Genomic DNA, 15,730 nt, shown 5'->3' on the forward strand with positions numbered 1-15,730 from the left:
GAATTTTTCAACAACATGCTTACCGTGGGCATCGCCCTTTGTGATAAGTAGGCACTCTTTGCCATTATCATCATCAGTCTCCACATGGAGGCCGTTTGCGCGGATGTCCTTAAAACTCAAGAGAGTTCGAGTCGAGTGTGGGTACAATAATGCTTCCGCAATGAGCAAAGTTGTTCCCATGGGGAGCATGATAGTAGCTCGTCCAGAGCCTACTATTTTTGACTTGCCCCCTGCGATAGTCATGATACTCCCCGAAGTCCTTTTAATGGAGTCGAAATAACGAGTTTCTCTCAAGATGGTGTTTGTGGTACAACTATCCACAAGGCACGTTTCCTCTATTCGAGCGCCACGTGTTCTAAAATATAGCATCTAATTAATTAATGAAGCGAGGAAGTAGCAACATAATTAAATAAATGCATTACATATTTCAGAACATACCAAGCCATCAATATTAAATAAAAGAATTAATGGATGAACTCACAAATCATCTAAGCGTTGAAAGAACAAAGTTTTGCTTGCTCAGAGCATATACAACCACTAGGAGGGCCAAGTGCACTTGATGATGGTGTCCTCATCCTCTGCATATGTCACAGTTCGGCATGGTATCATCCCATTATCGGCTATCACGGTAGCGATAGTCGGGAGAGACGTGTGTGAAAGCACACATAGCACAAACTCAACGGGGGTTGGCCAAGATTAATAGAATCAGTTAGTGCTTCCATTTTGCGCCTCCCCCTCTGAGTTATAGCAATGTTAAACCTCGCGCTATTACATAGCCTGAAAATACTTATGACATGCGAGGATGAACAACACATGTGGAACCAGGATCATCCGGTAAAGCATAACACTTTCCCAACATGTATGTACTTGTCCAAAAGTACAAAGAGATGGTGCAATGCCTAAATGTTCTCCTCGCAGGGTGGTGGTGGTAGTCAATAAGACACCAAGCCGATCAACCTCCTCAAAAGTTACCAAGCTCCGAGAACAAATCCACGTCCAAAAATCAAGTCCAACCATTTTAGGTTCGCTCCTCGAACTGCAGGTTCATGATTCATATCATTAATGCAAATTTTTACGAGATTTCAACATATAATCTCGAGGTAACCTCATGTAACCCATCGCATAAATGTGATAAAATGATATAGTTGTTCATAACAACGTTCTAATATTTAAAACATGCGAGTTCATATCTTACTTAATGATTAAAAGCAATAAAGCATATGTACAATTAATCAACAACGGTAAAACATGGTAATACAAGCATGTGCATAGAGATGGCAAGTTAAACGTTTCCTAAACGTGAAAATTAGCCCCAAAAACACATTCCCGAAGCCATTTTGAGCCAAAATACGCGATTTCAGCAAAAACTGACAATTCAAAGGCCTTAGTCGCAAAAATGCAGCACAGTAAACAATGCGCGTAATTACAAAAAGACCAAGGGCTGAAATGCAAATCTACCGACCAGACCGAATCTGGCCCGCGCGCTCGCCTATTGGGCCGGTGGCCCAACTCCCTGCCTCGCCTGGCCCAGCCCAGCCGCGCCAACCCTCATTAGGGTTTCCCCTTGGGTGGCGGCGACGGCGGAGGCCTATGCCCGCGGCTGAGGCGGCGTCCGTGGCGGCTACGCCTGCGTGCTCTGTGGCAAGGCGGTAGCGCTCGTGCCCGCAAATGGAGCGACGGCGGTGGCCCCGTGCACGGGGCAGCAGCAGAGGTTGTCGAGGCGCGGCGGCGGGGCCTGAGCGGCAGCCCGCGCACAAGGTGGGGACGGCGGCGGCCAGTGCACGCTGCGGCGGCGCGCGCTCGTGCCCGGTGCGCTCCTGAGGCGGCGTGGGCGGTGCGCGCGTCCAGGGCCAGCAGCGCCAGTAGGGGCGCGCCGCGAGGCCTCGCATCAACGCGGCGGAGCCTGACGGCCACCGGTTCGACGGCAGCGGGGCTGCAGCGCACGCGGGGGGGCGCGGCGGCGGCTCTCTGCGGCACGCGCCCAAACATGTCTGGCGGCCGCGGCGGCGAGGCGCGGTATCTAGCGGCGGCACTCAGCAGCACTCCGCGGAGGTGTTCGTTGCCAGCGGCAGCTCCGACACAGCTAGTGCCTGCAGCGGCCCGCGCACATCCAGAGGGCGGTGCTCGCGCATTGAAGCAGCTGGTGCGGCATCGCGCGCGAGGCGACGACTTCGGAGCAGCGGCCAGGCCAGCGCCTCGCAGCAGTGCTTGACGGCGCGCTCCGCTGCAGCAACTCCATGGGGTGGCTTGGGACGGCTCGCGGCATGGAGCCTGCGGTGGCCGGCGGTGAGCACAGCAGTGCGACACCGTCTCCCCATGGTTATGGTCAACAAGTCCCTTGTGCGGCGAGCATGATCGGCATTGGCCGGCGACTTGGTCGGCAACATTTCGCGAGGAAAATCCATACCGTGGGTAGAAAAATCCGAAAGATAATCTAATCGCAAAAACGGAATCGTAACACAAAGAGGAATCCATTTTTAAAAATAAAATTTTGGATCTAATACCTCCGTGATTTATGTCGAGAGAGCAGGCTCGATGAAGGCTCAGGGTAGAGACTCGTGCTGATAACGTGTTGTGCAACCTCTGCCGGCTGGCCGGTTCCGGGGTTGTACACCAAGATCGTAGTCGAAGGAGTTGATCACACACACAATCACGAAGTACAGTAAAGTAGATGAACACCAGGGAGTAGAGAAGAACAGGAGCTCTTTATTAATTTCTGATCTCAATAGTACGTACAAGGGGTAGTCTCATCTTTTTTATATAGACTAGATGGATTAACTGGGTCAAAGGGATAAGACCCAAAACTTAACGTTAGTGGGGAACGATTCCTCAGGGGGTGGAAGAGGACACTCGCTTCGCTGGCTCTCCCATCCAACGATCGGTTCCCAAACACTTAAGACCGTTCTACGTGGTAAAAGCACCGTCCACTGTCATATCCGTGCCTAAGACAGCATCTAGTTTTTTTTTCATTAAACCACAACAGGGTTACAGTCATGCTCGTTACAGCAAACGATACATTCTGGCGCCTGACTTGCCAGGTGCCAACCGGACTGAAACGAGAGGCAAATTTAGCATCTAGTTAAGACCATGACTAATGCACTCCCTCTCTTTTATGTAAAATATAATGTTCTCTCTCGTTAAATACAAGACATATAAACTGTGTCGATTGTCAAACTTTTGACATTTAAATATACCAAATCAATACACTAAAAATCTTTGAAAAGGCATCACTATGTGTGTCTGTCTCCAAATGTTTTTACTACCAACATATACAGCTCTAAATTAGTTTAGTAAATTATGAAATACATTTTTATAGAATACTTATTTGATATTGCAAAAGCAACTCACTCCGATCCAAAATAAGTGTCGATAATTTAGTACATCAAACTTTAACACGTTTGATTTAGGACAAAACTAAAACATTTATATTTAGAAAGGAGGTAGCACTATGTTTCTTTTAGGCAATCAACAGGGGGAGAGGCTCCCCACCTGAATATATTACTTCAAGATCAAAAGCATTACAATAGGAATGACAAATAGTCACGCCACAGACCGGCGGCTATTTTCTTATAGTTGCAATTCAATCTAAAAGACCATAATGTGAGATCCTGAATTAGTGACTGAATCGCCACCTGGATCCTGGATGGGGGTGACTTCGTTTGAGAAGACTTTACCATTTCTTGATTTCCAAATCCTCTAAAGGATGGCAATTAAGATCGCGGCCAACAGCACTGAGGTAAACCAAGGAGAGGGGGGGGGGGGGGGGGGGGGACCATAATGTCCGTTACACATCTTGTCGTTTATCCCCGTGTGTTTTCATCGGACGGTACGGTTTATTCCCTGTCCCTGTTTCTCTGAAGTTGTTTGCAGCTGGGTGGCTCGATCTGATTAGTTACTGCCATCCTACTTTTGGCCTCGGCAAGCAATCGAGCTAGACATTTGCAGTCCAACGATGGCTAGCTCTGGCGTACTGTGGGCTGTGGCATGCAAGCAATCAAAAGAACACCTTCACTATGTTTCCCCGCATTGCAGATTTGTTTAGAAGGCTCAGGACGCTATATTCCTTGGGCGGCTAGATACTTAATGAATTTCCATTGTGGTTGTTTTTCGACAACATGTAATTAAAATATGTTCGAGATGAACTTTAATTTCAAATAGTAACCTAACATCACCTATAAAACGATCAATCAGTTCATGCAAAAGTTGATTGACCAGCCAGATCGTAATCAAACAAAATAATATATTGTTTTATTTTAAAACATGACCTGACTGAACATACTTTCATACTTACCGTATATGCTGGGGTTGATTAATTACGTCTTTCTAGCACGAGTCGTGTAAATAGTATAACAACACATATATGTGTGAGTCAAAAATAAAGATGCACACATATTTCCCGTGATATTAAAAGAAGAGGGATACTAAGAGGAGGCATCACATTGATCCAAATCATTATCATGGAAATCAAATTGGTTTAGGGCTTACCTAAGTCCAGCATGTTAAAATTAGTGTTAAGTAAATAATTCAAAAAACATCAAATTAGTCTACGGCCCACCTAGACCCAATATGTTGCGGTTAGTGTTAAAATCTGTTAGACGATCAATATTTTACGATATCTCATGCTTATTTTCGTTGTTCCTTCACGAATCATGAGGATAGTAAGCAGTGAGCGCAGCTCCATCCGTCATAATCTATTCCTTTTGGGCGGATCAGTTATTAGCCGGCATTTGAAAATTATAACCATTATCAATACATGATCCAAAAAATTTACCCTCACTACTAATTGACAACATGTAATTAGGAAATGACTGCTAGGAAACCAAACACGTCCTTATCAAATATTGCTACAAAGTACCAAAGTACCGTAGAAAACAAACATCTAGCTCAATTTGAATTTTGTTTACAAATGTTATATAAAGTATATCACCTTTGATCAACCGCTTTTGTTTACAAATGTTATGTAAAGTATATCACCTCTGATCAACCGTGTTAGGTAAATAGTAGCAGTTGAGGGTGATCTGAATTTTAATTACAAAACGTAAGGTAATATCACATACCAATAATCGATTCATCTGATGCAAAACGTTGATCGACCAGTCAACGTGTGATCTAAACTTCAGTTCTTGATTTCAATATAAAAACGCATACAAATAAATGACCGTCTCATGTTTTGGAACAAATTTGACTCAATATACTTTCGTATTTCTAGGGGTTGTGAGATTGATCGATTATAATTTTCCAAATATACTGGGATCATTAATCCCGTCTTTCTAGCAACATGTGTGTAAGTAGCAAAACAATATACTCCCTCCGTCCAACAATACGGGGCATATTAGGTTTTGGTTGACCAAACCTTTGACCACAAATTACTCCCTTAATATATGACTAATATGATCAAAATCATAACGATAAGCAAATATCGTTGAATAGGAATATAATGGATATCAACTTATGTCGTATAATTATATATTATTAGAGTAATTTGTGGTCAAACCATAGGTCAAACGAAAGCTAATACGCCCCGTATTGTTGGACGGAGGTAGTACTATATATCTATGTCGGATAGAAAATAATGATGATTAAGACATTTCCCGCGCAATACACCGTGATAGTTCTTCAAAAGTCAGAGTTGCCACGTCCATATGGATAGCCTCCTAGAGCTGCACCGCAAGGGGGCATTCGACGAAGAGGTGCAGCTGGTCTTCGATGGGGGCCATATATGCATCTTGCGCACGCATGCAGCGGACGTAAGAATAGTTTTGTGAAGCAGGTTTGAACGGGTGTTGAGCCGATCCTTGAATTAATAGAAGCCAAGCGAAGATCTTCACCTTGTTTGGGGCGTGGGACTGCCAAATCCATTCGGCATTCTCATCCGCTGGGGCAGCAGAGACCGCTAAGTAGGCCCCAACGGTAGACAGCAGGAAGCCGTCTTTTAGACACCTGATATCTGGAGCATCAAATGGGACCACGTCCTGCAAAACATTTCGCAAAATAGATAGGTCTGCCAGGGCAGCCAAGGTTAGCCCTATTCCGCAAGCCCGCTTCTCTAGACCCTCATCCAATTTTTTTTCAACAAAAGCATTCGGCTTAAGGTGTTGGGAGAAAATGGCAGGGAATATGGTGGCAAGTGGCTGAGGGAGAGCTCAAGTGTCTAGCCAAAAAAAGTGGATAAGCTTGATCTAACCTTGTAGGTAGTAAGTGATTTGAGAAGATCACCGTGTTACATAATAAGCTTAGCAAGGTGGGAGGTAGGTGGATTTGTAGAAAAAAGGGAGGTAGGCACTATGTAATACATGGCTTATACAGACAGAGACATCACATATATGGATGCAAACGGGATCCCACAAAAGTCCCGTTTCTAGTTCATTTCTCAAATCTTTTATTCAAAAAATTTCTCAAAATTTGAATGAAAGATTCGAGAATTGAACTAGAAGCGGATTTCGCGGAATCCGTTTGCATCCCTAATCACGGACGTACCAGATAATATAGGTCGTAAAAGCGTAATCCCCAGACTGTACATAAAAAATTGAAAGTTCTTGGTATTTGTTTTTGTTTAGTACTCTATTGGTATTTGTGGTTTCTGTCACTCGGTCGTCTGGTGCACATGCACGTGTTCCTTTCCTCAGCGTAACATATCCATCCATCACGGCATCTTTTGCTTATTGTACAAATCAGCTTGGCTTCTCTTTCATTCAGCGGGTCCACACAAGCCTGCACGATTCGCTCCGTCAGCAAAAGCTGTACGGGCGGGCAGGCGGCGGCCGGATCACGAATCCCATCATTCGGAGAATCTCAAGGTGGATAAAATAACACAGACTCATGAGTTTAACCTGCCGGCCTGTTAATATCATCTCGTGCAAGCCCTCAGCCCCTCTCGCTGCTTTTCTCTTTGCAATGTGTGTTTGGCTGCAGCGAGTGCCGCGTCAGAGGATGGCACCGCGCGAATCTGTGCAAAAGGAGGCTCACCACCTGGCCTGGCGCCTACGAGACGCGCACCGCGACAAGGACTGTCTCGTCTCAACTTAATTTCTCTCGTGATCGAAGAATCATTTGTGCCATAAAGCAAACAGCAGAAAATGGCCTCGCCAACATAGTGGTGAGTGAGCTGAGAGTCGGTTAAGAGTCAGCATCTAGGGATGTCCTAATGGTCATATTGCTAAAATCACGTATCATTTCCATACACAGTATTTTAAACAATACTTATTGGCTGCAACACGGTGGCAAGGACAACTAAAGATGATCGAGGCTAGCTTATTTTTGTTTCTGAGAGATGGCGATTGTGCCTTCAGCTACTGAGTACTGATGACGGCAGATTTGCGAGGGCTGTTGCCCTGTTGGGAGCAGGATCCAGTGAGGACGGTGGATAGAGGACCACATGCACGCTCAGCTAGCAAAAGATGGCAAGAGTAGCAATATCCATTCAGAACGGACAGAGTTTACTAATTTTTGGTAATACGGTGCTCCAAAAAACCAAAAAACAGCAGTTGCCGCCCCTTTTGGACCCTTCAGGCTACGGGAGTGACACATGAAAAGTGCTTTGTACTTCAAGATCGACCGATGCGATGTGCAGGAAGGAGATGACGAGGGGAAGGGGTGGGGGTGCCAGATATGCTTGAAATCAAGAATACCGTTGTAAAGTTCTGGTGCAATTTGGTTATCACAGAAAATACCGTGAATGGCCTAAAAAAAATACCATGAATAATTAAATATACTTAATTTTAGGTTCATCTCATCAACTTTGCTTTGTTGTTATATGAAAACCATTTCATATCTTCAGAACAAATGTTTTATATGTGCACTACATAGTTTTGTGGACATACCTTTTGTATGTTTCCACTTCAAACGAATATATCAAAATGTTAAGGAGCGAAGTCTCCTTGAGTACAAATTTGGTTGGGAAGGGGAAGAGAGGGTATCCCAGGTATTCTTCGTGGAGCTATATAGATCTAATGGAAAGGTAAATGAGCATTTATTAAGTAAACATAAATGCGGCTTGTCGGTATTATGTGGCCGCTTGTGGAGGAAAAATGGGACCGATTATCATGTTTGTTGGACGTTCGATTCACTACAATGCAGTACGTACGGTAATGAGGTCTTTTCTTTGATCATAGGGTTTTATTTGTGTGCTCCCATCTTTCCAGTAATGTTAGGCATCTAACAAAATCCTGGATATAAATGAAGAGATGCAACTAGAGGGCGGAATTTTTGGTTTTAAATTGGCCAACGATCGCGCCCATTCCCCCCTTGAAATATGGTAACCGGAATCATTGCTAATTATCTCGAGCGTCGCTCTGGATACACACATGATTAATGTGCGTATCCAAACAGCCAACTCCACCACGTGCTTGTTGTTAGAGAACAACTCAAGAGAAAGGTTGCGCTAATTAATGCCCTGGCATATCGATAGTCACAGACTCTCGGTTTTACTTTTTTGAGAAACCATGTTGTAGCAGTCGTAATTGCACCACGTGCAATGACGTGACAGCCGTGCCACCTTCGTAATGGCAAAGACTTAATTTTCTTAGCTGCCGAACATACCATAAATTTGGGAGCAATATAGAGAACTCTAGAGACTATCGGTAAGGTTTATCATACGATTTCAATTAGTAATTAACTTGGCCTATCTAATCATGAAAGCAATACTATGAGTTTCGACGCAAGTACGTCTAACAAATGCTGTTAGGTTTTCAGACTAGTTTTTCTCATAAATGGACCAACCTATGCTTCTTCAAGTAATTGCAGGACCATTCTGCCCTCTGACGCGGTTTGTAAAAAATAACCTATACTATGTGATCTTGATCACATGAATTGTCCAAACAAGAAACTAAAGTTTTTGGGGATGTTATATGTGGAGGCCTAGCTTGCTGTGGAGTCATTAAAATGAGTGCGGCCTGATACTTGGTAGACAATGTTGTTGTAGTACGAAATCATTGCTTGATCACGATGCTCTTTCTTCTGTTCTGGCACTACAAGACTAGAGGTAAATTAAGATTTGCCGGTCGCAATGATCAGCTAGGACTCCAAGGACTAGAGGTAAGCTTACCCTCACCTATAGCAAATTTTACTTCTGGAGTAACTGCGTCTATCCAATCCAATCATCCAAAAGAGGAGACCTAAAAGCGTAATCTCTTCTGGATTCTTTACCCGGTTCGAAAATACTTCGTATGATCGATGTTGTGACGCAGTTTTGATCAAGATCCAACTTAATTTGAGGATTATGATTTTTATATGAAAGAAAATAACTAGTATAAAAATTGCATTGTGGATATATACATTCTCCCAAATGAGTAACGGTGCAATGTTTTTTTTTTGCGGGTAGTAATGGTGCAATGTTTATCTACAAGTAATCCAAGGTAGTTATTTAGCATGCATTAATTACTTGTCAATTATAGAAAACTTGATACTTTGGAAAGGAGATGATGATCATCAAATTGTGAGGCATAGATTTGTTAATCTAGTTACAATTCATCACCATTCAACATGGTAGCGGCCCCGATCCAAGGCGGTGGCACTGGGCACGCCAAAGCCGTCATGCCCAAAACGTGGGGCAAAACGCGGAATGATGCCCGCCGGGGCCCCGGGCGACCCCCTCTCCAAATCTCTATATAAGGCGCCTTGACCCCGAGGACGAGACCATCAAAGCGAGAGCACACAGACATCTCCTCGTAAGAAGCTCGAAACGGCAGGTCGTTGAAACGCAAACGCGAACGCGGATCGAGAGATGGCCTTTTACGGCGGCATGGGCATGGGCATGGGTGCAGGCCAGGGCGCTTCGTCGTCGTCCCAGGCCCCTGGGCAGCAGCAGCAGCCGATGACGATGATGCCTGCTGCGCCACCCATGCCGATGCCCAGCGTGAGGCCGTGGACCAGGGCGGAGGACAAGGTGTTCGAGAGCGCCCTGGTGGCGTTCCCGGAGCACGTCCAGAACCGCTGGGCGTACGTGGCGTCGCAGCTGCCGGGGCGCACCGCTCAGGAGGCCTGGGAGCACTACCAGGCGCTCATAGAAGACGTCGACCTCATCGAGGCCGGCTTCATCGAAACCCCTGAGTCCTGGGACGAGGAGGAGGAGGCCGCCGCCGCCGCCGCCGCTGCCACGACTGCCGCGGCAGCCGCTGCCGCCTCTGCCGCCGCTGGAGGCGGTGCTCGCCGCGGCCGCGGGGAAGAACGCCGCAGAGGCGTGCCCTGGAGCGAGGAGGAGCACAGGTATGAGTCTGTCCGTGCAGTGCACGCAGCCGATGGCCGCGCCGTCGAAATCTCAACTCTCTTGTTTCGTTTTGTCATTTTTCCCTGTCAGTATTACCACTTTATGGCTTTGTTCGAGGTCCTAGATACTTCTCCGGAACCTTTCCACCTCAGATCTATGGGCTTATGGCCCGATGTCCCTCGCCAAGTAGTCTACCCCACCTGGGACTTGGGACAGTATTATGCGCGTCCTGTATATGTCAGATCTAGCAAGTAACCTTTCTACATCTGCAGGCTGTTTCTGGAGGGGCTGGAGAAGTACGGGCGCGGGGACTGGAGGAACATCTCCCGCTGGTCGGTGAAGACCCGGACCCCGACGCAGGTGGCCAGCCACGCGCAGAAGTACTTTCTCCGCCTCGCCGGCAAAGGCGACACCAAGCGCAAGAGCATCCACGACATCACCAACCCCTGAGCGCGCGATGGATCCAGGGCAGGCGACAAGAATCCGGTCCAGTTCGAGCTACTCCACCTGTCATCTCTCCCGTTTGCCACCCTCGATCTCCCTGCCTGCTGCCCTCAGGGATCGGTAGATGGCCTCTAGTACAAATGCAGGGTGGAGCTAGCTTTGGCTGGAACCTGCGGTTCATAGCTTCTATATTTATCTCCTTTTTAGCGTTATGTTATGATTGAATAAACCGTGTCCATGTACCTTTGGGACATGTCGAGAAACAATAATGTCGTAGTAGTACCATATGATGTGTTATGTTAAGGAAGAAACAGAGGCCGGAATGAATTTTTGGTAATAATATAATTAATTGTTGTTTTCATTTCCTTCTTATATTAGAGATGACGGTAATGATCTAGCGTTGATGACAGTAGTATTGGCGTTTTGACATCAGCCCGCTGTGTCATCCTTTCAACACATCTATATATCCCAGCTAGCTAGTGACAAGTTGCATGTGTCCTTTACCGGGCGTTGCTACTTCGTGACATGCACTGAAAGTGGTTCGACCGTGACATAGCTAGATAGTCCTAGCGGCTGGTCTCACGGGACTAAACTATACAGATTTGAAAGGCACGTGGTGGATTGCAAGCTACCGAACAATGCCTTTGTACTGGAGACCAACCTGCTAACCTGGCGGCGCACACAGTATCATCACCGTCGTCCAAGTTTACAATTTTATGTAATCTTAATACGTACTACTTTCGTTCCATAATTCTCGTCGAAATATTACATGTATCTAAACACTTTTTAGGAATAGATACATCCATTTTTAGGCAAATTTGTGACAATAATTATGAAACGGAGGGAGTATCGTCTATCGTGTCATTCTTCATGTACATATTTTTTGTTTATATTAATATAATTGCAGTACGAATTTTGCCTACTGTTTTTTCTCAAAAAAATCGAGCCATTCTTCTTGTCAAGTCCCTGCGATCGAAACAGGTACTCGAAGTAGGTGTGTAGGTGTTAGGATAATATTCCAACTGAAACTATTCTTGGCAGGTCACATCATGGAACAAGCTAGGTACTCAATCGTAGCGGTGAAAATTGTTAGGATAATTCGGAATAAAACTATTTTAGGATTCGACGACAGATCATGGTAAGAGATTTGTGCCATCCGGACTAAAACTATTTCGGATCCGATGATAGATCATGGTAAGAGATTTGTGTCATCGATCTGAACAGAACAAATCTGATTCCGATTCCGAAACTGAACCTAGCATAGTAGAGAAAAATATATAGAATGGTCCGATTTCTAGTCAGATTATCCGTCCTTGGGTTACTCGATTTATTAACGCATTTTTAATTATGAACTTCCTATATGCGGAATGTTGGTAAAGTTTATGGTGTTGTGTGTAAAGAGTAAATATTCGCTTGTGAAATCCTTATTGAATCAGACCGATTGAATGATCATAATGAAAGCGATATACCGTAGTGTTTTATTATACGGAGTAGTTTTTTAGTACATTTTAGTGTTTTATGTGTACTCATTGTATTTGATTTCTAATACTTTGCTCATTAATTATTTCCTCTTTTACTATGAATCATGCATATATGTAATAGTACTGAACTTTTGTTAACTCTCATGTGGACGATGGGTTTCGTGTGTGAATTTTTGTGTGAGGTGGCTCTGGGTGGTGCTTGCAGTTAGCCCATTAGTAGCCTGTGTTTCCATGACGGATCTAGCTGGTGGTGCTACGGGTACAATCTAGTCCATCTGTATCTTTTTGTACGACAGAATTTGTTTAGTCTTAGACAGATCATTGACCAAAAATTATTTTTATCATAATTGTTTATGTCATACAAAATCACAATCATTAGTAATTAAGTATGTTTACCTCTAACTCAGAGCATTCCCTGCACACAAAAGGATAAGATGGAGGTCCGGTAAAAAAAAGTTAGCTAGACGGGAACAAAGCTAATTAGATTCGACAAATAGTCCAATGTAATAGGTGCACGACGCACACATACTCATTTGTTTGTTTCTTAAAAGTACGCTGCCAGGTCCGATAAATAGCCTGATGGCAGAGGCTGCACAAAGCGTACACCCAAGGTTGTTTGTCTCTAAAGTTGGTTCGGCGATGGTTGCCAGCAACTTGCCTTTCAAATGATCAATCCTACACTCCCCCCCCCCCCCCCCCCTTCCCCTTTTCAATTTGGAATTTGGAATACTTTAATTGATTTTTGAGTCCGAACTGACAAACACTCCGATGATGATAAGACAAAGTGCATCCACTCGCTTGTTTGTTCTTAAACTTTTTCGATGCTCCTCGTGATCGAGTGACTTGCCTTATGTATGCTCAATCTAAGTGTAGGAGAGGTGATAAATAGTCTGATTATAAAAGCATAAATTGGACCATCTTGAATGCTGTTTATCATAATAAGTGGTTCCATGCTCGTTGCTAGCATACTTTCACAATATTAAACCTACACTACGATATCCGACAAATAGTATGATGAATAATAATCCAAAAGTCAGTAGACTTTGTGACTTCGTTTGTTTCTCATGCATGTTTCGGTGCTCGCCATCAGCAACATTAAAGGAATACAACTATTAAGGGTGACATGTCATTTTGCATGTTTGCAAGGTGTCCGCTACGTGTCAAGATATCACAGTAGCGTTTCTATCTCCAGGATGCTATGTCTTAATGCTAACATGTGGCAATCTTCTTTGATGTAATCATGTCATGACATTTAAGATCAATTGCCACAGTTCTACGTATTGCAAAATTGGGCATTACTGCAATTCATTTTTTGATGAATTGATGAACTTTTGGCAAGAAAATTAATAAGTAATGAGGCAATGGATCTTTCTAACCTTCCTTAGCAAACCAAGTGACACCCAAAAAATCCTAAAAAAGGAACAAGTTTGTTACCAAATTTGATCAAACTAAACTTTAGGACCTAAAGAAACTCGTTTGAATTCATGTTTCAAAGCTCACCTAGGTTGTTTACATAAATTTTACTACCTCCTTTTAAGCATTTGATTGGATTCTGAATACCAATGATGTCCCACTCGTGTGTATACACGCCATACGGACATTAACTCCCATGACGCAAAAGGATTAAAGTTGCATCGGTTCCAATCTCATAAATGCCCTGCACGTGTGTGTAACCGCCAGCTTCAGCACGCGCTAGGTAGGGAAATTTCCAGACATCCTTCAACTCACTCTCTCTCTCTCTCTCTCTCTCTCTCTCTCTCTCTCTCTCTCTCTCTCTCTCTTTCTCTCTCTATCTCTCTATCTATCTCTCTCTCGCGCGCGTGTGTGAGCGCGCGCGCACATGTTTTGACTGCCGCTTTTCAGTGTTCCATGTAGCAACATGGTACAGCACTGAATGTGTGTATATGACCTGCACTGGCTCATCAAATTCCCATGTTGCTACATGTGCTTGCTTACTCATGCCAAAGGAGGGATAAGTTAAGAGGATCACCAATGATACAAAAACTTAATTGAAATATGAAGCAAAAGTGCTCGTGTTAGATTTTACTTTTCATTGCTAGATGAATCAAGCATCTCACATAACCCAGAGTTCTATGGTTTGTATGCCATTCATCGATGAGAAATAGAACCCGCAAAATGCTAGAATATGCAACATTGAATGAAGAAACACAACAAATGGTAACAAGGAACACGATTATGTTCCGATGTGAAGTAGCATGACCTAGATTTGATGGAGAAAGCAAAATGCACATGTCAATCCTCCTTCCCTCCTAGTTAGCTCCTCCAAAGTCTTTGCCTTTCCGGCCGCTACCTAGCTAGTTGCCTCTGTTTTCCTCACCTTGTTGTTGTGTAGTATTCTTCCTTGACACTCCCTCTCATGGTTCATACACCCCTCTTGGTGGACATATTTTCATTAGTGGAACTCTCTATGATCATGTCACCCTCTCTTAGTTCTTTCTCCTCATCCATCCGGGTTCCAACCAGTTAGAAACGACGAAGGTATGATAGTTTGCCATGAGTAAAACCTCACCGGCCTGCCTCATATATATACTCATCAAGAGATAAGGATTACACGCTGATTACACGGGATAACAACATAGGTTGTTGTGTTGCCGGATATGCTACAATAGATACGTCCGGCAACAGCTATACAATCTTTACCTAACTTTGTTAGGGTTTACATCGGTTAACATTCCCCCTCAATGTCAACCGGTTGTGAGGTTGAGATTGCGCCGAAGTTGATCTAGCATCTGCTTGGTGACCGGTTTGGTAAAAGCGTCGGCTACCTGATCTGCAGATGAGACGAAGCGCACCTCCAATGCTCCCATTGCAACCTTCTCTCTGACGAAATGAAAATCCACTTCAATGTGCTTCATCCGAGCATGGGATATAGGATTCGCTGTGAGATAGGTTGCTCCAAGGTTGTCACACCACAACACGGGAGCTCGAGGCTGCGGCACGGATAGCTTCTTCAGAAGAGACTGTACCCAGGTTGCCTCAGCCGTGCCATTTGCTAGAGCTTTGTATCCAGTTTCAGTAGAGGAACGAGACACAGTAGGTTGCTTTCGGGCACTCCATGAAATGAGATTGGGACCGAAGAACACTACAAAGCCTCCAGTGGATCTGCGATCATCTCCACAACCTGCCCAATCAGCGTCTGTAAACACACTTAGCAAAGTGGAGCTTGACCGCTTAATAGTTAGTCCGGTGGAGACTGTGCCTTTGACGAAACGCAGGATGCAATTCACGGCCTCCCAATGCACATCGGTAGGCTGTGACAGGTACTGACAGACTTTGTTGACAGCATAGGATAGATCCGGCCTTGAGTGAGGTATTGTAGGGCACCAACTGTACTGCGGTAACGGAAAGCATCATCTTCACCAAGAGAACAACCAGACTCTTTAGTGAGTTTCTCCTGGACGCACATTGGGGTGGAAATGGGTTTGCAATTCTCCATATGAGTGCGCCGAAGAAGATCAAGGGCATACTTCTGCTAAGTAAGAAAGATTCCCCTTGAATTGCGAAACACTTTAATCCCAAGGAAGTAGCTCAGGCGGCCAAGATCCTTGACCGGAAACGATACTGACAAGTTCCGCAAGAG

General features: G+C 44.6%; 1 protein-coding gene across 1 annotated transcript; it reads left to right on the plus strand.

Annotated features, from left to right (window-relative positions):
* The first annotated feature begins 9,656 nt into the window (after window positions 1–9,656).
* Window positions 9,657–10,961, plus strand: LOC100821489 (transcription factor DIVARICATA). The gene is made up of 2 exons (XM_003566158.4): window positions 9,657–10,203; window positions 10,477–10,961. Exons 1-2 carry the CDS (start codon window positions 9,722–9,724, stop codon window positions 10,652–10,654), a joined length of 660 nt encoding a protein of 219 aa, XP_003566206.3. The 5' UTR covers window positions 9,657–9,721; the 3' UTR covers window positions 10,655–10,961.
* The last annotated feature ends 4,769 nt before the right edge of the window (window positions 10,962–15,730 follow it).

The sequence above is a fragment of the Brachypodium distachyon genome, chromosome 2 (assembly GCF_000005505.3).
Source record: "Brachypodium distachyon strain Bd21 chromosome 2, Brachypodium_distachyon_v3.0, whole genome shotgun sequence".
NCBI lineage: Eukaryota > Viridiplantae > Streptophyta > Magnoliopsida > Poales > Poaceae > Brachypodium > Brachypodium distachyon.